Genomic DNA, 22,078 nt, shown 5'->3' with positions numbered 1-22,078 from the left:
AAAAGTTATTTGTGAGCTCTTTCCAAACAACCTATAAACATGTTATACATATGTTTTTATATTGATTGCAATAATTATGGCATCTGACTAAGAAATTTTTTTTTAAATTTTAAATCTGGTCTTGTGAAATATTCCAACACAACAGCAATAACTGTCAAGAATAGTAGCAAACAAGATTGAAATATTGATGCAGAAGTTTTGCTTTTTGCATTGGATCATGGAAAAAAAAATAAACGCTTCCATCATATTGATTTTGTTTTCTGTTAGCCGGTAGTTTAATGACAGTTACGCTTTCTGTTACTGTCACTTCACAGTGAAATTTTAACCCATAGCAAAATGTATTGTTTCACTGCATCCAGTATAGTATTACCTATTGACAGGTAAACAATTTCCTATGAGAACTCCACTGTACTTATGGTCCTCTTTCTTGTATTGACAACCTTCTGCCACCTTTTGCTCAAGTTTGGAGAAGAATGAACAGGAGGACAATAAATAAAGAAAATAGTTTGTAGTAAATTACCCTAATTGTCCGAGTTAAGGTAATTTTCTGGTTATATGTTGTGAGTTCGTTTGAGGTGAGTTTGCACAGGCTTGGTACACATCGTGTCCTGGCTGTTTATCACAGCTGTGTGTTTCTCACTGCAGCCTTCTTGGAAAGGTAGCAGGGTTTGAGGCTCCTGCAGAAATGATAACCTCAGTCACTTTCCTGATAAAATGCGGTGGGAATGAAGTGATAAAAGTCTTTTAATAAAACAAACTGGGCAATAATCCAGGAGATGGTATAAGCGAGGCGATTGCAGAAATGTTAGTGAGTAAACTTAACGAGTCCTGGCCTTTGTCCAACTTCCAGACAGCCAGGCATTTTAACATTTCCTCTCTTTTCTCTGTCTCTCTCCTGTCAATCTGTCAATGACTCACACAATGGTTATGTTGGAACTACCGCGATATAAATATTATTTCTTAAAATATTTAGTCTCCATTTGTACAAATTCCACACCCAAAAATGCCCTAAAATGTACTCAAACTATGTAATTGTACAGTTTAAAAGCTTCAGAAGATTTACCAGTAAACTTGATCTAAATTACCAATAAACAGGTATTTTGTGAGCAGCCACCTGCAAAAGAGTTAAGTGTGTCCAAAAGTCTCAGTCTGATGTGAAACAGTTTCCAATGTCACATGTTTCAGATCTGACCTCATGTTGATCCACAAATCTAACTGTGCATGAGCACTAATCTTTAGTAAAAATCAAATTGCATGTGGATATCAATCAATATGAATTAAGCCCAAAAAATAAAAACAGAAGTAACTTTCAGATGTAACTGAGGATAGTTGTACAGTCATAAAACTCATGTAGAATACCAATGTAGATGAACATTAATAGAACAAGACTAAACCCATCAGTGCAAAATATGGCAAAAGGAGAACAAAATTAAGTGGTACAATCAAACATCCAACAAGTTTACAGGATTCGGGGGAAAAAAAGAAAAGAAAAGAAAAAGAAAACATGATTTGTCCTCAGGCAAAATATACATACCGGTACTGTATAACTGAGACAAGTGATATATCTTCCTGTCATTTCACAGTCTGTATGTGACGCTAAAGCAAAACAAAAAGAAATTAACTGTTAACCACAGCAGTGAGTTTTATATAGATGCACAAGGTGATTTTTGAAAATAATTCCTGTTCGTTTAGTTCAGTTTTTGTTTTTGTTTTTTGGAGGCGAGGAAAATGAATCATGAGTCAATTTTTAATATTGTGGAGTTGAATGGTAAAGCTAAAAGTGGGTCATTGTCTCAAATAGGCACACAGTCAGCACACAGCTATAGACAAAGAAAGACATTAGTTTGTGTCACGGCTGTGAGGAGTGTGACATTTGTTATGAGTTGCATTATTCTTTTCAAACACTCACATGGTTACCTTGGAGTTGACACCAGGGTGGTTGTCAACACACTGATAGCCCCTGGACACAAAACAGTGGAGCTTGTGACACACAGCAGCACTGCCTGAACCACACAGAGAGAAAGGGATAAATATTACTTAAACGGTGGCTCGGTGGGTTTTTTTTTGTTTTTTGGGGGGGAGGTATAATTCGCATGGCTCCATTACCTGTGTACCACCTTTCAGATATTATTCAGGGAATGGTGTTGATAAGCATGTCTGAATTGGAACCGTGGCAGCTCTCATTCCACAGCTGTTTGCTGTCAATAGCTGTAGCAAAGGCATTGTACAGAAGTGGTGTTGAAATGTTATACGATTTTCATAAGTGCATTTAGATGGTTCGACGATATCTGAAGATATTGTAATTATTGGAGAAAACTTGTGGCACTGCCAAAAACATTGACGATAACGGGTGTGTTCAGATATCGCAGCATGAAGCCAATGGGAAGTGTGTATTTATTGAATGACTGGTTCTGGATTGTCTCGTGCATTCATCTCAATTCATTCACAGAAAGTGTCTCTTCAGTAGCTTCTTTCTCACAGGGGTTGGTTGCCATAGCGAGTCATTGAAACTTTGCACTGTAGATCTGGGTAGTTTTACTCTGGGTGCCCTTTCCTGAGTCCCCATCACTCCAGATCAAGACTTAACCCAATGTATCACAAATAGACTGACAGCGTGTAAATACAAATAAAACAAAAACCCATGCTGGTTTAATGACTGATTTTCACATCGGATGACCAAACAACTGTGGACTGAAAGTTGAGTCTCCGATGGTGCTGCACTCTCATCTTCAATGATCTTGTCCTCCTTTTGGTCACGGTATCTCACGATGACGGTTTGATAATACCGCCTCAGTTTGGGTGAAAGTGTTAATCAACATAATGCCATAAGGCCAATTCACGGATCAGAGGAGTTGGATGGAAACAAATCTGATATAAGACTTATATAAGATTGACTAGAAGACTGGAACATTTATTTTTCTTCAAGCTCCGCAAAAACCAGGATTGGCCAAAAACACTGACATCCACAGCATTAATCTAACTGTGATGGGCATCTAACTGTCACATACACCTACTGGGCAATTAAACTGATTATCTTGAAAAAAAACTGCAGTTATTTAAAAAAGCAGCACATTGGATCTTAACTTAAATAGTAAATAAACGTGTGTTCCAAGTATCCCATCAACGTTTGTTAATCCACGATATAGAACATGTCATACGGTTTGATTTAATTAATTGATATTTATCATTGAAATTTGTTTTTTAATTAGTTCAAGAATACACATAAATTCACCGCTTTTTTTCACACTTTTCCGTTTTCAGTACTTTGATGTAAACCAACTGTCAGCAAATGTAAATATTTTAAAGCATTGTTTTTCTCTACTTGCAGGGGGGGGGGGGTTATCATTTAATGATTACAGATATGTTAATTTAATGTGTTTTTGGAAAAGTGACTTTACATTTGGAGCATAAGCACATTTTAGGGCCATATAAGCAATTGTCAGCCCAGTAAGATTTGCCTCTTGTGACTTTCTTTGGTGTTTATTTTTGAAGTACTGTATCTAAAGACACGTGGGTAGCTTGATCACCTTCAGGCAGTGTGGTTGTGAATGGAGCCATCTGCACTGCTGCAGACCAAGGTCAGAGATTAGAGTTGGAGCATAAATAATGTGATAAAGCGCAATTGAATATTGACTGTACTGCTGAAAAAAAGTTTCTCAAAATGGAATTTATTCTTGTTTATTTTATCAAACTGCATTAATCCCCAAAAGGGGAATTCCATCCCAAACTCACTCATCAGTAACAGCCACACAGAGCAGAGTTCAAGGGGGGCCGAGGGCCTAAGGGTCTTGCTCAGGGTACCCCAGTGCATGTTTTGTAAGGAATGTACACCTAATGTGAGCCAAAACCTTTTTTTCCCCCCAGCATCCAATAGCACCCACCCCCCCCCCCCCCAAGATTGTGACTGGTCCAAAGTAAGAGTGGGTGGTAACCTCAGCATCAGATGGGACTGACTCATTTCTATATAAACAAGGGGTCCAGGGGAAGTTCTCTCATCACAGAATCACTCAGCAACCATGAGGTCTCTGGTCTTTGTTCTGCTCATCGGAGCTGCCTGTAAGAACAATTCCTCCCACACACACGACCGAATTATACAAACAACCAATGATGGATAAGTATTTGACCTTCTGTGTTTTCAGTCGCCACCGAGGACGACAAGATCGTCGGAGGGTTCGAGTGCCAACCCCATACTGAGCCCCATACGGTGTCTCTGAACTCTGGCTACCACTTCTGCGGTGGCTCCCTGGTCAACGAGAACTGGGTTATCTCTGCTGCTCACTGCCACAAGTCGTAAGTATATTTCTTCCAGGGTTTTTTCCCACTCTTTCAGTCTGATTCAGCTCCTGAAGGCCACACATTTAAATCTGATGGTCAGTTGTGGTTTTGTTGCACTAATTCCCTCTTTCGATTGTTATCAGCCGCGTTGAGGTGCGTCTGGGAGAGCACCACATCAGGGTCAGCGAGGGAACCGAGCAGTTCATCAGTTCTTCCCGCGTCATCCGTCACCCCAGGTACAGCTCCTACAACATCGACAATGACGTCATGCTGATCAAGCTGAGCAAGCCCGCCACCCTCAACCAGTACGTGCAGCCCGTGGCGCTGCCCACCAGCTGTGCCCCTGCTGGCACCATGTGCAGAGTCGCTGGATGGGGCAACACCATGAGCTCCGGTAAGTTAGAACAACAGCATTGTGCTCAGATTGAACTGTTATTACTGACAAGGAGCTTCAGTTTCATATGACTCTGTTCTTGTTCTCCAGCTGCTGACGGTGACAAGCTGCAGTGTCTGAACATCCCCATCCTGTCTGACCGGGACTGCGACAACTCCTACCCTGGCATGATCACCGACGCCATGTTCTGCGCTGGATACCTGGAGGGAGGCAAGGACTCTTGCCAGGTATGTCATTGAATTCAAAGAGATTTAAAGCATCAAATGTGGAGGACATTGAGCATCATATGGAGTTGAATGTTGTTACTTCATACTCCACGCTCTCTGTTGTCAGGGTGACTCTGGTGGCCCCGTTGTGTGCAACGGTGAGCTGCAGGGTGTTGTGTCCTGGGGCTATGGATGTGCTGAGAGGGACCACCCTGGTGTCTACGCCAAGGTAAAGCCAATTCTTTTGTCAAAAATAGTGTGTCAATTTAAACTGCACTCAATATTCCCTGTTATTTGCACCATCACAAACACAAATATGATTCTGTTTCTATTCATAGGTCTGCATCTTCAACGACTGGCTGGAGAGCACCATGGCCAGCTACTAAGTGATCTGATCACAGCAGTTCAGTCGAGCAGTTTAACATCATTTGCTCTTTATTATCCATCTTTCATACTGGACAAATAAATGTTTTAAAGCAACTTTTTTGAATCAAGTTTGATTATTCGCTTGCAAACTTTAATGATCCATCCATTCATCCATTCATCCATTCATCCATCCATCCATCCATCTTTACCATGTCTACACCAAGGTAAAGACAATTCTTTTGTCAAAAATAGTGTCTAAATTTGAACTGCACTTGGTTTTCCCATTTATTTGCACCATCACAAACACAAATATGATTCTGTTTCTATTCATAGGTCTGCCTCTTCAACGACTGGCTGGAGAGCACCATGGCCAGCTACTAAAACTAACACCTTCGGTCTTCATCCTACTGTGCTGCATCTCTTACAACATCGTCACTCCACTGCTGTAGAGTCCTGACTAATGTGCAGCCAGTTCCCATCCAACAAACAATAAAATCTTAAAGCTAACATTTGTTTCCTTTCATCTTTTCCCTCTGTTTTCTCTCATACTGATACTTTCATCATAGCACTGTTAAAGTGAAGGATGTTATTCAATCATCATATCATATGATGGAAGTAGTCAAAAATAAGTCACTATATGTATAATTGTAACATCATTGTTTTTAAGTTGCTGGTTCCAACATTTTAGAATGAAAATAGGCAATTAATCATGCTGCAAAGAAAGGATTCAATCAAAGAAGGTACTTGATGTGAATATTAAAATATGAATTTAAAAGAATGTATCATTAAAAATGTTCAGTACGCTTAAGACGTATCAATAGTCCTCCTACATCGCACCATTGATATTTCAGGAATTTTTACACGTTTGTAGGAGCCATTTTTCTCTGCCCGTGTCTGAAATCATTGAAATATGTAAATGTTCAGCAGGCATGATTTTTGTAATAAATGTGGTGAGTTTTTAAACATATTCAGATCCCCAAAAAGCAATTTAGCGCATCACAAATCAATACGCCACCAGAGACACGACCTGGAACATACACCAACCTTATTCACATTATGTCATATCTCACAGTTTCAAGGCTGTGCTCACCAATTCTGAGGCTGATTGGGTAAATATCTCAGATTTATTGCTAAAATTGGAAAAAAATAAATAAATTTTGCCATTAGGTGGCGCCATCACTATCAAAACCTACCAAATTGGATGAATTCAGGGCTGGACCCTCGTGAATTCTGAGAAGTTTGGTGAGGATTGGTCAATGTACCAGGTCCCAAAAGACCCAGAACAAGGCAATTTAACACATCAAGTTTCACCACATCACGTTCAGAAAACCAGGATCATACCGTTTAATTAAAATAAAGATTTGTAGAGCTTTTAATAATCAACACCCTTCGATGATTTACAACAATTTTCAAGTTAAATGGATTAAATCCTTTGAAAGCGTCAGTTACATTCCAATGCCTCTATCAAAATGAGAATTCTTTTAGTCATTAGGTGGCACCATCACTATAGAAACGTATCTCCATATGTATTAATTCAGAGCCTTCATGAGTCCTGAGATATTTACTGTTGATTGAACAATGTACAGTAAAGTTACAGCTGTTTCTGTTTCTGTCCTTGCGCTACCTTATTTTACTTTATTTTGAAAATTCAACCCAAAACAGCGACTTTCCTGTGGATCTGCCAAAAGTGTTGCCAACTGCAAATCTGTTCCTCTCGGCATGAACTACATGCCTAGTTGATTTTTAAAGTTAACTTTTCCATGATCCAATTCAAAAAGCAAAACCTCTTCATGTATTACTAAATGAATAACTTACACAATATATTCCAATCTTGTTTCCTTCCGTTCTTGAGTTTGGCCATATAAGTCACAAAAATGTGTCTTTTAAAGTGTTAGAATATTTCATGAGAACAGATGTTTTTAATGTTTTGTTCATCAGAGGTCATAATTATCACAATCAATATAGAAACAAATGTATGAAATGTTTTAGTTCATATGTTGTACTTTGAAACAGCTGATGGAGCAATTAACTTTCATTTAATGCACTGGAAGTAATCTGACCTGACAAAATAAAACATATCAGCATTGATAATAAAGAATTATACCAATGCCAATTTTATTTTAAGTCCGCACTTCTGCTCAATTTTGTGAAATTCTGCTCACAAGATATCCACGTATGAGCAACTTTGGTAATAAGTCACCTATTTGCCACCAACACGCCCAGAGATTGGCTGCTCACTGACCAATGAGGATGCTGAGAGAGCAGGGCGCAGCTCTTCCTGTGGGTATAAATCCAGGCTCCAGGTGAAGTTCTACATCCACAAGATCACACAGCAACCATGAGGTCTCTGGTCTTCGTTCTGCTCATCGGAGCTGCCTGTGAGTGTGAACTTTCCTTCTCGCAGATTTCTTCCTCTCTGTTTAACAGTCTGTTGGTCTTTTTCCCAGATTGCAACTTCATCCAACATAACTTCAAATCTTATGATGCCACAATGAAAATGATTCACAGCCATTCTAATGCAAAAGGCTTTAGGCGTCGACAGTAAATTAGAGCGCACACAAACAGATGTTGGTTGTTTGTTGTGTGTTTTCAGTCGCCACCGAGGACGACAAGATCGTCGGAGGGTTCGAGTGCCAACCCTATTCTGAGCCCCATACGGTGTCTCTGAACTCTGGCTACCACTTCTGCGGTGGCTCCCTGGTCAACGAGAACTGGGTTATCTCTGCTGCTCACTGCTACAAGTCGTAAGTATATTTCTTCCAGGGTTTTTTCCCACTCTTTCAGTCTGATTCAGTTCTTGAAGGCCACACATTTAAATCTGATGGTCAGTTGTGGGGTTTTATGCCCTAATTCCCTCTTTCAAATGTCTTCAGCCGCGTTCAGGTGCGTCTGGGAGAGCACAACATCAAGGTCAACGAGGGATCCGAGCAGTTCATCAGCTCTTCCCGCGTCGTCCGTCACCCCAACTACAGCTCCTACAACATTGACAATGACGTCATGCTGATCAAGCTTAGCAAGCCCGCCACCCTCAACGAGTACGTGAAGCCCGTGGCTCTGCCCACCAGCTGTGCCCCTGCTGGCACCATGTGCAGAGTCGCTGGATGGGGCAACACCATGAGCTCCGGTAAGTTAGAACAACAGCATTGTGCTCAGATTGAACTGTTATTACTGACAAGGAGCTTCAGTTTCATATGACTCTGTTCTTGTTCTCCAGCTGCGGACGGTGACAAGCTGCAGTGTCTGAACATCCCCATCCTGTCTGACCGGGACTGCAACAACTCCTACCCTGGCATGATCACCGACGCCATGTTCTGCGCTGGATACCTGGAGGGAGGCAAGGACTCTTGCCAGGTATGTCATTGAATTCAAACAGATTTAAAGCATCAAATGTGGAGGACATGGAGCATCATATGGAGTTGAATGTTGTTACTTCATACTCCACGCTCTCTGTTGTCAGGGTGACTCTGGTGGCCCCGTTGTGTGCAACGGTGAGCTGCAGGGTGTTGTGTCCTGGGGCTATGGATGTGCTGAGAGGGACCACCCTGGTGTCTACGCCAAGGTGAAGCCAATTCTTTTGTCAAAAATAGTGTGTCAATTTAAACTGCACTCAATATTCCCTGTTATTTGCACCATCACAAACACAAATATGATTCTGTTTCTATTCATAGGTCTGCATCTTCAACGACTGGCTGGAGAGCACCATGGCCAGCTACTAAGTGATCCAATCACAGCAGTTCAGTCGAGCAGTTTAACATCATTTGCTCTTTATTTTCCATCTTTCATACTGGACAAATAAATGATTTAAAGCAACTTTTTTGAGTCAAGTTTGATTATTCGCTTGCAAACTTTAATGATCCATCCATCCATCCATCCATCCATCCATTGATCCATCCATCCATCTCTACCGTGTCTACGCCAAGGTAAAGACAATTCTTTTGTCAAAAATAGTGTCTAAATTTGAACTGCACTTGGTTTTCCCATTTATTTGCACCATCACAAACACAAATATGATTCTGTTTCTATTCATAGGTCTGCCTCTTCAACGACTGGCTGGAGAGCACCATGGCCAGCTACTAAAACTAACACCTTCGGTCTTCATCCTACTGTGCTGCATCTCTTACAACATCGTCACTCCACTGCTGTAGAGTCCTGACTAATGTGCAGCCAGTTCCCATCCAACAAACAATAAAATCTTAAAGCTAACATTTGTTTCCTTTCATCTTTTCCCTCTATTTTCTCTCATACTGATACTTTCATCATAGCACTGTTAAAGTGAAGAATGTTATTCAATCATCATATCATATTATAGAAGTATTAGAAAATAAGTCCCTTTATGTATAATTGCTACATCATTATTTTTGAGTTGCTGGTTCCAACATTTTAGAATGAAAATAGGCAATTAATCATGCTGCAAAGAAAGGATTCAATCAAAGAAGGTACTTGATGTGAATATTAAAATATAAATTTAAAAGAATGTATCATTAAAAATTTTCAGTACGCTTAAGACGTATCAATAGTCCTCCTACATCGCACCATTGATTTTTCATGATTTTTTACAAGTTTGTAGATGGCACCGTGGAGCCATTTTTCTCTGCCCGTGTCTGAAACCATTGAAATATGTAAATGTTCAGCAGGCATGATTTTTGTGATAATTGTGGTGAGTTTTTAAACATATTCAGATCCCCAAGGAGCAATTAAGCACATCACAAATCAATACGCCACCAGACACACGACCTGGAACATACACCAACCTTATTCACATTATGTCATATCTCACAGTTTCAAAGCTGTGCTCACCAATCCCGAGGCTGATTGGGTAAATATCTCAGATTTATGGCTAAAATTGGAAAAAAAAGAAATACATTTTGCCATTAGGTGGCGCCATCACTATCAAAACCTACCAAATTGGATGAATTCAGGGCTGGACCCTCCTGAATTCTGAGAAGTTTGGTGAGGATTGGTCAATGTACCAGGTCCCAAAAGACCCAGAACAAGGCAATTTAACACATCAAGTTTCACCACATCACGTTCAGAAAGCCAGGATCATACCGTTCAATAAAAGTAAAGATTTGTAGAGCTTTTAATAATCAACACCCTTCAATGATTTACAACAATTTTCAAGTTGAATGGATTAAATCCTTTGGAAGCGTCAGTTACATTCCAATGCCTCTATCAAAATGAAAATTCTTTTAGTCATTAGGTGGCACCATCACTATAGAAACGTATCTCCATATGTATTAATTCAGAGCCTTCATGAGTCCTGAGATCTTTACTGACGATTGAACAATGTACAGTAAAGTTACAGCTGTTTCTGTTTCTGTCCTTGCGTTACCTTATTTTACTTTATTTTGAAAATTCAACCCAAAACGGCAACTTTCCTGTGGATCTGCCAAAAGTGTTGCCAACTGCAAATCTGTTCCTCTCGGCATGAACTACATGCCTAGTTGATTTTTAAAGTTAACTTTTCCATGATCCAATTCAAAAAGCAAAACCTCTTCATGTATTACTAAATGAATAACTTCACACAATATATTCCAATCTTGTTTCCTTCCGTTCTCTAGTTTGACCATATAAGTCATAAAAATGTGTCTTTTAAAGTGTTAGAATATTTCATGAGAACAGATGTTTTTAATGTTTTCTTTATCAGAGATCATAATTATCACAATCAATATAGAAACAAATGTATGAAATGTTTTAGTTCATATGTTGTACTTTGAAACAGCTGATGGAGCAATTAACTTTCATTTAATGCACTGGAAGTAGTCTGACCTGACAAAATAAAACATATCAGCATTGATAATAAAGAATTATACCAATGCCAATTTTATTTTAGGTCCGCACTTCTGCTCAATTTTGTGAAATTCTGCTCACAAGATATCCACGTATGAGCAACTTTGGTAATAAGTCACCTATTTGCCACCAACACGCCCAGAGATTGGCTGCTCACTGACCAATGAGGATGCTGAGAGAGCAGGGCGCAGCTCTTCCTGTGGGTATAAATCCAGGCTCCAGGTGAAGTTCTACATCCACAAGATCACACAGCAACCATGAGGTCTCTGGTCTTCGTTCTGCTCATCGGAGCTGCCTGTGAGTGTGAACTTTCCTTCTCGCAGATTTCTTCCTCTCTGTTTAACAGTCTGTTGGTCTTTTTCCCAGATTGCAACTTCATCCAACATAACTTCAAATCTTATGATGCCACAATGAAAATGATTCACAGCCGTTCTAATGCAAAAGGATTTAGGTGTCGACAGTAAATTAGAGCGCACACAAACAGATGTTGGTTGTTTGTTGTGTGTTTTCAGTCGCCACCGAGGACGACAAGATCGTCGGAGGGTTCGAGTGCCAACCCTATTCTGAGCCCCATACGGTGTCTCTGAACTCTGGCTACCACTTCTGCGGTGGCTCCCTGGTCAACGAGAACTGGGTTGTCTCTGCTGCTCACTGCTACAAGTCGTAAGTATATTTCTTCCAGGGTTTTTTCCCACTCTTTCAGTCTGATTCAGTTCTTGAAGGCCACACATTTAAATCTGATGGTCAGTTGTGGGGTTTTATGCACTAATTCCCTCTTTCAAATGTTTTCAGCCGCGTTGAGGTGCGTCTGGGAGAGCACAACATCAGGGTCAACGAGGGATCCGAGCAGTTCATCAGCTCTTCCCGCGTCGTCCGTCACCCCAGGTACAGCTCCTACAACATCGACAATGACGTCATGCTGATCAAGCTTAGCAAGCCCGCCACCCTCAACCAGTACGTGCAGCCCGTGGCTCTGCCCACCAGCTGTGCCCCTGCTGGCACCATGTGCAGAGTCGCTGGATGGGGCAACACCATGAGCTCCGGTAAGTTAGAACAACAGCATTGTGCTCAGATTGAACTGTTATTACTGACAAGGAGCTTCAGTTTCATATGACTCTGTTCTTGTTCTCCAGCTGCTGACAAAAACAAGCTGCAGTGTCTGAACATCCCCATCCTGTCTGACCGGGACTGCGACAACTCCTACCCTGGCATGATCACCGACGCCATGTTCTGCGCTGGATACCTGGAGGGAGGCAAGGACTCTTGCCAGGTATGTCATTGAATTCAAACAGATTTAAAGCATCAAATGTGGAGGACATGGAGCATCATATGGAGTTGAATGTTGTTACTTCATACTCCACGCTCTCTGTTGTCAGGGTGACTCTGGTGGCCCCGTTGTGTGCAACGGTGAGCTGCAGGGTGTTGTGTCCTGGGGCTATGGATGTGCTGAGAGGGACCACCCTGGTGTCTACGCCAAGGTAAAGCCAATTCTTTTGTCAAAATTAGTGTCTAAATTTAAACTGCACTCGGTATTCCCTGTTATTTGCACCATCACATACACAAATATGATTCTGTTTCTATTCATAGGTCTGCCTCTTCAACGACTGGCTGGAGAGCACCATGGCCAGCTACTAAAACTAGCACCTTCGGTCTTCATCCTACTGTGCTGCATCTCTTATAACATCGTCACTCCACTGCTGTAGAGTCCTGACTAATGTGCAGCCAGTTCCCATCCAACAAACAATAAAATCTTAAACCTAACATTTGTTTCCTTTCATCTTTTCCCTCTGTTTTCTCTCATACTGATACTTTCATCACAGCACTGTTAAAGTGAAGGATGTTATTCAATCATCATTTCATAGAGAGTAGAAAATAACCTACTATATGTACAATTGCACCATTACCATGTTGGAGCTAGTGGTTCCAACATTTTACAATGAAACTGAACCCTTTTTTGCAGCATGATTCAATCAAAGATATTGGATACAAATCTTTAAAGATACATTTTAAAAAAGGTGGACGTAAACATTTTCAATATGCTTAAGATGCATCAACTCAATAATAATATTTTATATATTTTCTAGCTAAAATAATAAGCAGACAACATAATCATACCAATGAATCTGGCAGACTTAATGGTGTCAGGCTTATTCAGGCTTATTCACTCTCAGCTGTGCTGAAATCTGAAAATCTATGTGAACGAACAGATGACGATATTTGTCGGCTGACGTTGCAATCCACAAGTGGACATAAACAGCAGTTCCTGCTCTCTGCAGTTAAAGGAAACTTATTTAGGTTACAAGCTGCACTCACTTCCTGCTGTCACCTGAAAGACATTTATTGGCACCATCACTGGTCAAACCAAAAACTCTCACTTATTGGTACACTTTCATTATGGTAAAGTAAACTGAACAGCAGCATCTAAAGAATGTATTTGTCATGCCAAAAATATAAAGAAAAGCATAATATGATCCTCTTGAAGGAACGTATTTTGATGCATTTAACTCATCATATTAAGTGCACATGCAGTGGATTGACAGGGGGACTGCTGGTGGTCAAAGATCCCCAGTGGGAACCTGTCAGCAGTGGGATTTGAACACGTGGTCTTCCAAATACAATCTTGCTTCTCCAACATCTACAGGGAGAACATGCAATACTGACTACATGCTTGTAGTCAGTAAATGAACTCATGACCTTCTGAGAGTGCCAACCCATAATATCAACACTCCTTCAAAAGTTGCTGCTGGTGCAGAAATCCTTTTCTCTGTCTCCAAGGCCGCAGTGGTTGATGGAAAATCTCCCTTTTCAGCTTTTTGAGAAGTCAATTCAATTTCACTCACTCATAGCTAAAGAAATGAGTCAATATAAGCAGAAATACATGTTTAGGATTATAAATGTTGACTAGTATCATAACAAGATCATTTAAATTGGAGTTGTGTCAGACTGGTGGCAACTTCAACCTGTTAGAGACATCTGTGTTTCAAACTTTGTTTCCAATGCTGCCCTTCACCCGAAAATATAAACCAAGAATTGAATGCGTTAGAAAAAAATGGTATCAAGGCTTTAATGATGTAATTTGCGTCTGCAAACTGAGGAGTGACACCCCACTGGCTGTGGCTAATACTTTCTGATTTGCTGTACTCTAAACCACTGTAATCATGAAATCTCTAATCGCCTCACAAAGTGCAATTTTTATACAAAACTGCAGTAATTACTCAGAACAGATTGGTTTCCCCTGACAGTTTTCATCTGTGAAGTCCAGACTCACTCACTGACTCAGTGAACCAGTGTGTGAGAGAGGCTCCACCTGGCACAGCAGCTGCTCAAGGTCACGATACTCTTTATGATCTGTACAACACACCGTGTACTTTACTCAAAACCATGCCGTGCAGCAATTAATCTTAGAAAAAGAATATATACACTATTTTAAGGTGTGTTACAATTATTAAAATGAGCTGAATATAAATTCATAATGACAAAAAAAATGCATTAAAAAAAAATCACAAGTATTTGCACTGACAGGTGTGTTGGTATGCATGTGTGGCAGACAGTTTTCCTATCAGCACATTTTGAAGATTTCCATTCGTCAGAAGAAATGGGGGGGGGGTTTGACAGTGAACATATATTAAAGCCGTCAACATAAACGTGCCTTCTGTGCAGAGCAATTCTTGCAACTCCATCACCCATCATCCGTCATGAGGTTTCTGGTTGTTACCTTGCTCATTGCAGCTGTGTGTAAGTTACCAGCCATATTTTTAGGAAGTATCACACGTCATGTTTACAGAGGTCTTGATGTGGAAGATATGGGGTTTGCGCGACAGACAAGACAAAAATTGAAAGGGTATGACTTCTTTGAGGCCGAGATGCAACAATTTGTTTTCCAGGTGCCACAGAAGATGACAAAATCGTTGGAGGGCGCGAGTGTGTGCCTCATTCTCAGCCCCATCAGGTGTCTCTGAACTCTGGCTACCACTTCTGCGGTGGCTCCCTGGTCAATGAGAACTGGGTCGTGTCTGCTGCTCACTGCTACAAGTCGTGAGTGATCCCCAACAACAAAGCAGACAAATCATGTGTGAGAGTCTTTTATTTGTTTTTCTGTGTTACTCAAGCTGTACCCTTTCCTTCAGTAAAATGGATATTGTTCTTGGAGATCACAACCGCTGGTTCATGGATGGCAATGAGCAGATCATCCCTGCTGCCCAAGTAATCCCACATCCTAACTATGAGTCGTGGCTGGTCAACAATGACATCATGCTGATCAAGCTGAGCAAACCCGCCACCATCAACCAGTATGTTCATCCTGTGGCTCTGCCCACCGGCTGTGCCCCAGCTGGCACCATGTGCACAGTCTCTGGATGGGGAGTGACCATGAGCTCCGGTAAGCACCCCAAGTCTCCAGTCAGAATATCTACTTTGGCCCGGGTTATGTCAATATATTTTCTTGTGTTCATCCGTACAGCTGCTGACAGTAACAAGCTGCAGTGTGTGAACATCCCCATCCTGTCTGAGGAAGATTGTGACAACTCCTACCCTGAGATGATCACAGAGGCCATGTTCTGTGCTGGATACCTGGAGGGAGGCAAGGACTCCTGCCAGGTGTGCTTTTACATTGCAACATTTTTCATGTGTACAACACTCAACACTTTTCTGACACTCACCGTCTTGGCTCCTCATCTGATCTCGCAGGGCGACTCAGGCGGCCCAGTTGTGTGTAACGGTGAGCTGCAGGGTGTCGTGTCCTGGGGTTTTGGATGCGCTGAGAAGAACCATCCTGGGGTCTATGCAAAGGTGAGTAAAAAAAGTTTTACTCTGCAACAATTTATTTTGTGTTTTATGACAAATGCATTTTCTCATAGCCTAAACTTTTTTTCTACCTTTTTCATTTACGTTTCTTTCTCTCTTGCATCAGACTTGCATTTTCACAGACTGGCTGCAGAGCACCATGGCCTCTTACTGAGTTCACTCCAATTCTCTGCCTGCTAAAGCATTTTCCATACTGTAATCTCTTGTGTAGATGAAGAAATAAAGTGGGGGAAAAGCAGCAACATTCTCAATCTTTTCTGTCTGGTATGTCATATCCTTAGTCTATAGTGTCAAAATAAAGGAGTAATGAATGAATCACACAAATTATCTAAATAATTATGAAGGATGAGTGATTCTGAGTTTAAATTGCTTCATTGAGAACTGATAAAGTGACGATAAGACAAAAAAAAAGAGTAAAACAACAAAATCATACAATCAAAGCGCAGTACAAGGTGTCACAAGAGGTCCTTCCTTCCTGTGGAAAAAAGGTGTGTGTGTGTGTGTGTGTGTGTGTGTGTGTGTGTGTGTGTGTGTGTGTGTGTGTGTGTGTGCGTGCGCATGCTTTTGTCAATACATTATTTCATGGTGATAGTCACTGTAAACCTTGTACATAATATTTATTCATTTAAATATTCTGACTTCTGATATTTTTTCCATTCTATTCGAGTCTGTGTGAAACAATGCTGTAAAAGCATTTCCCTCTGGGATCAATAAAGTATTATCCTTTCTATTCGATTGAAAACAATTGAGATATGCATGAATGATTATTAAAATCATTCATGCATAGGACAATGGCAATGAAACTGAATTCTAAAAATTTCTTTGACAAACCTTAAACCTCTCACAATTCACAAAAACACAGTGGTAGCGAGTTTTATAATTCCAACGGATAAAAACAAGCAACTTTAAATAAAAAAAAGAAAATAACTTCATGTGAGCCTGATTTCAGAGAATGAAGCTCGTCACTTTTGTGAAAAACTGAAATCTCGGTGCATTTTCACCGTTTGGTTTTTTTCCCCCCTGGAGTTCCTCTCTTGTTCTTGATGCTGAGTTATGCGGAACTATCGCCTCTTGGTTCCTGTAACTCGTCGGACGCATTTGACGGTGCACCGTCAATGTCATGCCTGTCTTGAGGTAGAACTAACTCAGCTGACCTCGGGGTTTATTCTCCTTCTCCGAGGCATCATCTCATAAACCCCCTTCTGGTCTCGGTTTCTACCGGTTCTGTCTTCCCCGTCTCGCGCTCCCGGAGCTCGATCTCAGCCGCCAGGATGCGCCTGTCGCTGGGTCTGTTGATCTCCCACGGGCGGGTGGCCCGGAGGATGGGCCTGGGCCCGCAGTCCCGGATCAACATGCTGCGGAACATTCTGACGGGACTGGTGCGGCACGAGCGGATCGAGACCACCTGGGCCCGGGCCGACGAGGTCCGCTTCTACGCCGAGAAGGTGGGACTGTGAGGCGGGGGACACAGCATGCCAGCTGTCGGTTATCATCAGCCGGGGATATTTTACCAAACAAACAGTGAATAAGTACAGAAGAACAATATGATCAGGTTGAATGTCCGAAAAGGAGCAGGAAGAAGTTTTAACTGTGATTGACTCGTACCTCTCTCCATATGTAATATTTATGTGTGTATTATATGAACACTAATTGATGAAAAATGTTTAAATAACTTGTATTTAGAATATATAAAAGCTATAATGATTATAGAAGGTTATTCAAAACATGAAATTAGTACTGATACCCAAAATAATTCTATTTTTGGTCTTCAACTTGTGATGTTTGGCCATATCAAAAATGTACATATATAAATTACTTTAAATAGACTTGTATAGAATTGCATGTGAATGTATATACACATATACCCACATGTACAATTAGGAGCTGTATATGGTCATTGGATGGGGGATATGGTTATTGACTTTGTTTTAAAACTAATGTATATATGTGTTGTACCATTTCTGAAGGAGCTCCTTAATCTATAAGTATTAGAGGATTCTGTTAAATAGAGATCGTCTTCATAGACGGAAACTGTTAACAGTGAAGAGTTTTAAGCAGTAATACATTTCACAGTGTAGTTTTGGCTAACTCTATAAAATAATCCACCAATTTGCCACACACATCCAAAGTCACTCTGCAGGAACAAATCAACATAAGGCAGGTAACAACGTTTGGAAGAAAGCAATGATCCAGTAACCATGAAAAAGTTCCAAGGGACTGAATGAATGGATGAGGGCACAGCGGTCTCTCATGAGGGAAGGTTCACACATTCAAAAGCAACACTGTGGAAAATTCAAGTCCTCAATTCCACTTTATTAACAGACAGAAACCCTGTACTCAGCAATTAGAGTTCACCCTATGGGCAGCGCCCTCCGTAAAATCATCAACAACACAATTAGTGGCAAACTGCTCTGCAGTCATTTCTGCTGTGTACATGGAGCCGGCAGGTTCTGCTTCCCTGCTGCGCTTTAAATGAGACTTTGGCAACTTGAGGTTAAAGAATGCTAACTCATCATCAGAGAAGGAAACTTTTTCCTAAAAGGATTTAGTAATGAGGAACGGGGGGGGGGGGAGTAATTTAGTCACTGCAAGTCAATTAAATGACAAGGAGAGCTGTGATTACACGTCAGGAAGAGAATATACACTAATATTTCACTTTTCTTTTTTGAGATCATGAGAGGAGCTAGACATGGAGGCAAACATTTATATTTTTCATTCAAGTTTGTGTTGCAGGTCATTGGAGTTGATCTGAACTCGCCATGTGTGAAGAGGTCAGACAATCCAACAGGCCCTCATGCAATATAATGAAGATAAAACATCATTGGGGGAATACTTTATATAAAAGGCTAGACTTATTCAATTAACCAAATGTCTAAAAAAAAAAAAAACAACAGATTTTAATGCCCAATCCCTATTAGTTGAAAATGAGCTGCAATTGCATTTCCTTTGGCAACATTTCAGATATTTTAACCTTTTGAAAATATTGACAAATGTTTGATTTCACTGCCATTTTCAAGACCAATAAACTGAATAATGGAGGAAATGTGTGACAGTTCAAGCATTTCTTGAAAAAGTCATTTTAGTTGCAGTTGGTTTGTGTTTTTTTTGTTTTTTTCTTTCCGACACGTGTACCTATGGTGGTCCGTCATCGGTTAGGTAACGTTAGGTAACCCTGCTGCCTTCTCTCATAGTCAGATGGTCTCCAACATCCTCCAAGCCAAAGCTGGATGGAGCAGCATTCTGTAGATGGTTGTGACCAGTGTCGTTGATACACGTCGCTCATTAACAGGACAGGTTTTGCTTTTCCTTCCCTTCCTCCTCCGGGACGATCCAGCTTCTTCGGGATAAGTGGTTGCAACTATTTCACACTGTGAAAGATTCATTTTGCTCTTCTCTGTTCTGAAAGCCTAACTTCAGTGTATTTGTCCGCCGCCAACGTGTTTTACGTGCAGAAGTCTGCACCTCGCTCCGATTACACATTCTGTTTTTCCCCTCGTTCAGTGGTTCTGACTGAAGCCGTTTCCTTGTTTCTGTTCCCAGCTGGTTGACTATGCCAAAAAGGGAGACACCGATGAGAAGGCGATGAAAATGGCGAGTTTTTGGCTGACGGTATGTGTGTGTGTGTGTGTGTGTGTGTGTGTGTGTGTGTGTGTGCAGCGCCACTCTTGGAACACAGTCGAGGTGACGTTTGACTCCGTTTCCTCTTTTCAGGAGAAGGACCTGGTCCCCAAGCTGTTCAAGGTTCTCGCGCCCCGGTTTGAAAATCAATCGCACGGCTACACGGGGATGGCTCGCCTCCCCAACAGGCAGAACCTGGACCGAGCCAAGATGGCCGTCCTGGAATACAAAGGCAACCCGTTTCCACCGCTCTACCCTGTGAAAAGAAAGAATGAACTGACTCTTATAAACCAGCTGCTAAAAGGCTACAGAGAAGACAGAGCACAACAGTTAGCAGGCAAGCGGTGAACGGAGGCCGACGGCGCCGTGCTGAAAGGCTTCTGAAGAGGCTGCCGACTGGAAGAACTTCATCTCTTCAGAAGCCAAGGACAGCTCTGTGAAATAAGCGTGTTCATAAAAAGTATTTCTCACCAAAAAGTACTGGTTGTGTTTTTCATTCATGATCCGGGTCGGCCCCGCCGACCCAGACGGATTCAGCTTAAATCTCATTCATCCTCACAGATGTACGTGGTCTTCATTGTGTGCATTTCGTCTCCGGGAAGTTTTAAGATACTGACTAATGGAGCAAAACCACCAGCAGTGTCGAGATTAAGAAATGAAAGTGAAGAGCAACTGTGTGCCACACCAATGTGTTTGACTGCAAGCAATTGAGCCTCTTCGTCAACCTTAACTTTCGTTCGACCTCCTGCTGTCGCGATCTTACTTTGACATCTTTAGGAAAAACAATAACAAAAACGCTTGTTCTTGGTATTTGGCCAGTTTGGTGATGGAGAGCGGGGCAGTGGACTGAATCCCAGATCATCCCGATGCATTAAACAATCTCGACAGTGGAGTTTACACCATGTATCTGTACATATGTCGAGTCTAAACAAGCTTTAAAAACAAATACCTTGTTCCTCATCTCAAGATTTTAAGAGCTAAAAGTGAGGATTTAATTTTAAATTGGCACCACGTCAACTTTTGAGTACGTGGGTGTATCTTTGATGAGTCGATTTAATTATTTCTACAATTGTGACAAACATTTCAGAGATTCTTTAAACGGATAATTTTGGATCTTGTGTTAAAAAGCAAAGAAAACACCTAAACCCGTTGTATATTCTATGAAATGGTTGAACAGGACAGCTGAGATGAACCAACAAGCAGTGCTGATAAAGACAAACTGTTTTTCAGATTATTCAGGAGCTGCAAATTGATCTCTGGAAGAATTCTATAAAAAAAAAACTTTGATTAGTTCTGAAACCAACAGCCACCGCGGAGAGCAGCGTTACCACGGAGTCTTAAAAGAATTGAATTTACAAATCTGCATTTCATACCTTTAAAAAAAGGTGAATTTGATATTTTGTAGAGCTGCAGCAAGTAGTCTCCAAAAATCGGTGATAAGAATGTGCAGACTTTGTATTAGTTGAGCCGTGGTTTTATAAAAATAGACTCCATCTTATAAAATAGGTCTCCGTTTCAAACCTCACCTGGTTTCAAGCAATTCTTCTCCACACTGCTGGTTAAAGCCGCTCCTCTTGCTCCCGTCTTCACTGGTTTGGTATGAAAATGCCAGTGAAGATTTAATAGGGTGAAGATTTAATAACCTCCTGGTTGGAGGAAACGTCATTCTGGACCTGGTTGCCAGCAGTAGAAGGGAGCGCGTTTGAAGCTCGCTGCACTGGGAGCAAGAAATCAATTCAACTTGGGAACAATTGGAATCAAGGCGGTGCTCCTTTTTGCCAATATGACCATGAAATAGGCTTTGAAATGGACATTACATTCTCTTCTGAGGGGGTCTTAAAAATGTCTTGCATTTGAACTTGTAGACCCCCTGACAGCGAGAGTCATCTAAAAATAAAATAAATGCAACAATTTCAGTAAAACTTCAGTAACTGAATTGTTAATTTTGTGCAAAAATGTGTTACTGCCACGACGGTAATAAATTATTTGATGTGTCATTCCCAACACTGCAAACGTCACCAGTGAACACTGGTAAACACCTTTTAAATAAAGCCTGTTGTGCTGCTATTAAATCATCTTTGAATAGCCTACTTAAAACCGTTAAAAGCTTGTGGGGGGGAAAAGAAATAATTTCAGTGTGGACAGAATTTGTTTCAGCGAAGGATGCCGTTGTTAAACTTATTTACAGTTCCTGACAGGCAGGCCATTGACTCACGGTATATTTTCTGTATGGGATAATAAAAAATGTCTGCAAGCCAAAAGGGCTGAGATAACTTCTGTCCTTGTGCAGCTGAGGTTTAATTTTCATGACTCGTTTCACTTCCGCTGCCATGTTTTGTCTTGTCCCCCCCCCCTCTCCTGACACATTATCCGCTTTCCTCCATTTCTCTCCCCGAGTCCTCGTGTCATTCTGCTAATTAAATGTCAATACGCACGAGGGAGGAGCGGCGATCAGCAGTGTGAGAGAGTCTTGTCAGATCACCAGTGTGCACTCGGTCAAGCCAGACGACCAGAGCGGCAGGCAACAGGGGACGAATGTCAGACGTGTCAAATACAACGCTAATTCACAGGCCAAACGACACAAACACTGGTTTTGTTGTCGGGATGTTGAACTTTAGCAAGGATG

At 41.2% G+C, this 22,078-nt stretch overlaps 5 protein-coding genes across 7 annotated transcripts; all 5 read left to right on the top strand.

Annotated features, from left to right (window-relative positions):
• Nucleotides 1-3,963: 3,963 nt before the first annotated feature.
• LOC308133400 (trypsin-1-like) lies at nt 3,964-5,622 on the top strand (the record flags this gene model as incomplete). 2 transcript variants are annotated; one of them, XM_080500756.1, is made up of 6 exons in its annotated part: nt 3,964-4,056; nt 4,140-4,290; nt 4,419-4,669; nt 4,760-4,896; nt 5,003-5,104; nt 5,575-5,622. In XM_080500756.1, the coding sequence occupies 6 exons, from the start codon at nt 4,017-4,019 to the stop codon at nt 5,620-5,622; spliced, it is 729 nt and encodes a 242-aa protein (XP_080356882.1). The 2 variants fall into 2 exon arrangements, with proteins under 2 accessions (XP_080356882.1, XP_080356881.1); XM_080500755.1 differs by lacking the exon at nt 5,575-5,622 and adding an exon at nt 5,214-5,261 and having other exon boundaries at nt 4,017-4,056.
• A 1,922-nt stretch (nt 5,623-7,544) lies between these two features.
• LOC308133985 (trypsin-1) lies at nt 7,545-9,318 on the top strand (the record flags this gene model as incomplete). The annotated part of the gene is made up of 6 exons (XM_080501560.1): nt 7,545-7,619; nt 7,835-7,985; nt 8,115-8,365; nt 8,456-8,592; nt 8,699-8,800; nt 9,271-9,318. The coding sequence occupies exons 1-6, from the start codon at nt 7,580-7,582 to the stop codon at nt 9,316-9,318; spliced, it is 729 nt and encodes a 242-aa protein (XP_080357686.1). The 5' UTR covers nt 7,545-7,579.
• A 1,876-nt stretch (nt 9,319-11,194) lies between these two features.
• Nucleotides 11,195-12,666, top strand: LOC308133618 (trypsin-2; the record flags this gene model as incomplete). The annotated part of the gene is made up of 6 exons (XM_080501079.1): nt 11,195-11,328; nt 11,544-11,694; nt 11,824-12,074; nt 12,165-12,301; nt 12,408-12,509; nt 12,619-12,666. Exons 1-6 carry the CDS (start codon nt 11,289-11,291, stop codon nt 12,664-12,666), a joined length of 729 nt encoding a protein of 242 aa, XP_080357205.1. The 5' UTR covers nt 11,195-11,288.
• A 2,060-nt stretch (nt 12,667-14,726) lies between these two features.
• LOC308133198 (trypsin-2-like) lies at nt 14,727-15,988 on the top strand (the record flags this gene model as incomplete). Its single annotated transcript, XM_080500499.1, has 6 exons — nt 14,727-14,766; nt 14,916-15,066; nt 15,159-15,409; nt 15,491-15,627; nt 15,718-15,819; nt 15,941-15,988. 6 exons carry the CDS (start codon nt 14,727-14,729, stop codon nt 15,986-15,988), a joined length of 729 nt encoding a protein of 242 aa, XP_080356625.1.
• A 936-nt stretch (nt 15,989-16,924) lies between these two features.
• Nucleotides 16,925-19,929, top strand: mrpl17 (mitochondrial ribosomal protein L17). 2 transcript variants are annotated; one of them, XM_080501496.1, is made up of 3 exons: nt 16,925-17,279; nt 19,375-19,425; nt 19,546-19,929. In XM_080501496.1, the coding sequence occupies exons 1-3, from the start codon at nt 17,106-17,108 to the stop codon at nt 19,798-19,800; spliced, it is 480 nt and encodes a 159-aa protein (XP_080357622.1). In that variant the 5' UTR covers nt 16,925-17,105; the 3' UTR covers nt 19,801-19,929. The 2 variants fall into 2 exon arrangements, with proteins under 2 accessions (XP_080357622.1, XP_080357621.1); XM_080501495.1 differs by having other exon boundaries at nt 19,375-19,443.
• Nucleotides 19,930-22,078: the final 2,149 nt, after the last annotated feature.

The sequence above is a fragment of the Blennius ocellaris genome (genome assembly GCF_963422515.1).
Source record: "Blennius ocellaris genome assembly, chromosome: 8".
NCBI lineage: Eukaryota > Metazoa > Chordata > Actinopteri > Blenniiformes > Blenniidae > Blennius > Blennius ocellaris.
Note: the sequence above shows the minus strand (reverse complement) of the source record. Positions and strands in the feature narration are given on the sequence as shown.

Bases quoted from the DNA above. Each gene is read 5' to 3' on its own strand.
- mrpl17 (XM_080501495.1), top strand. From the start codon at position 17,106: ATGCGCCTGTCGCTGGGTCTGTTGATCTCCCACGGGCGGGTGGCCCGG. The intron at 17,280-19,374 runs GTGGGACTGTGA...TTCTGTTCCCAG, and splicing joins TCCGCTTCTACGCCGAGAAG to CTGGTTGACTATGCCAAAAA. The intron at 19,444-19,545 runs GTATGTGTGTGT...TCCTCTTTTCAG, and splicing joins TGGCGAGTTTTTGGCTGACG to GAGAAGGACCTGGTCCCCAA.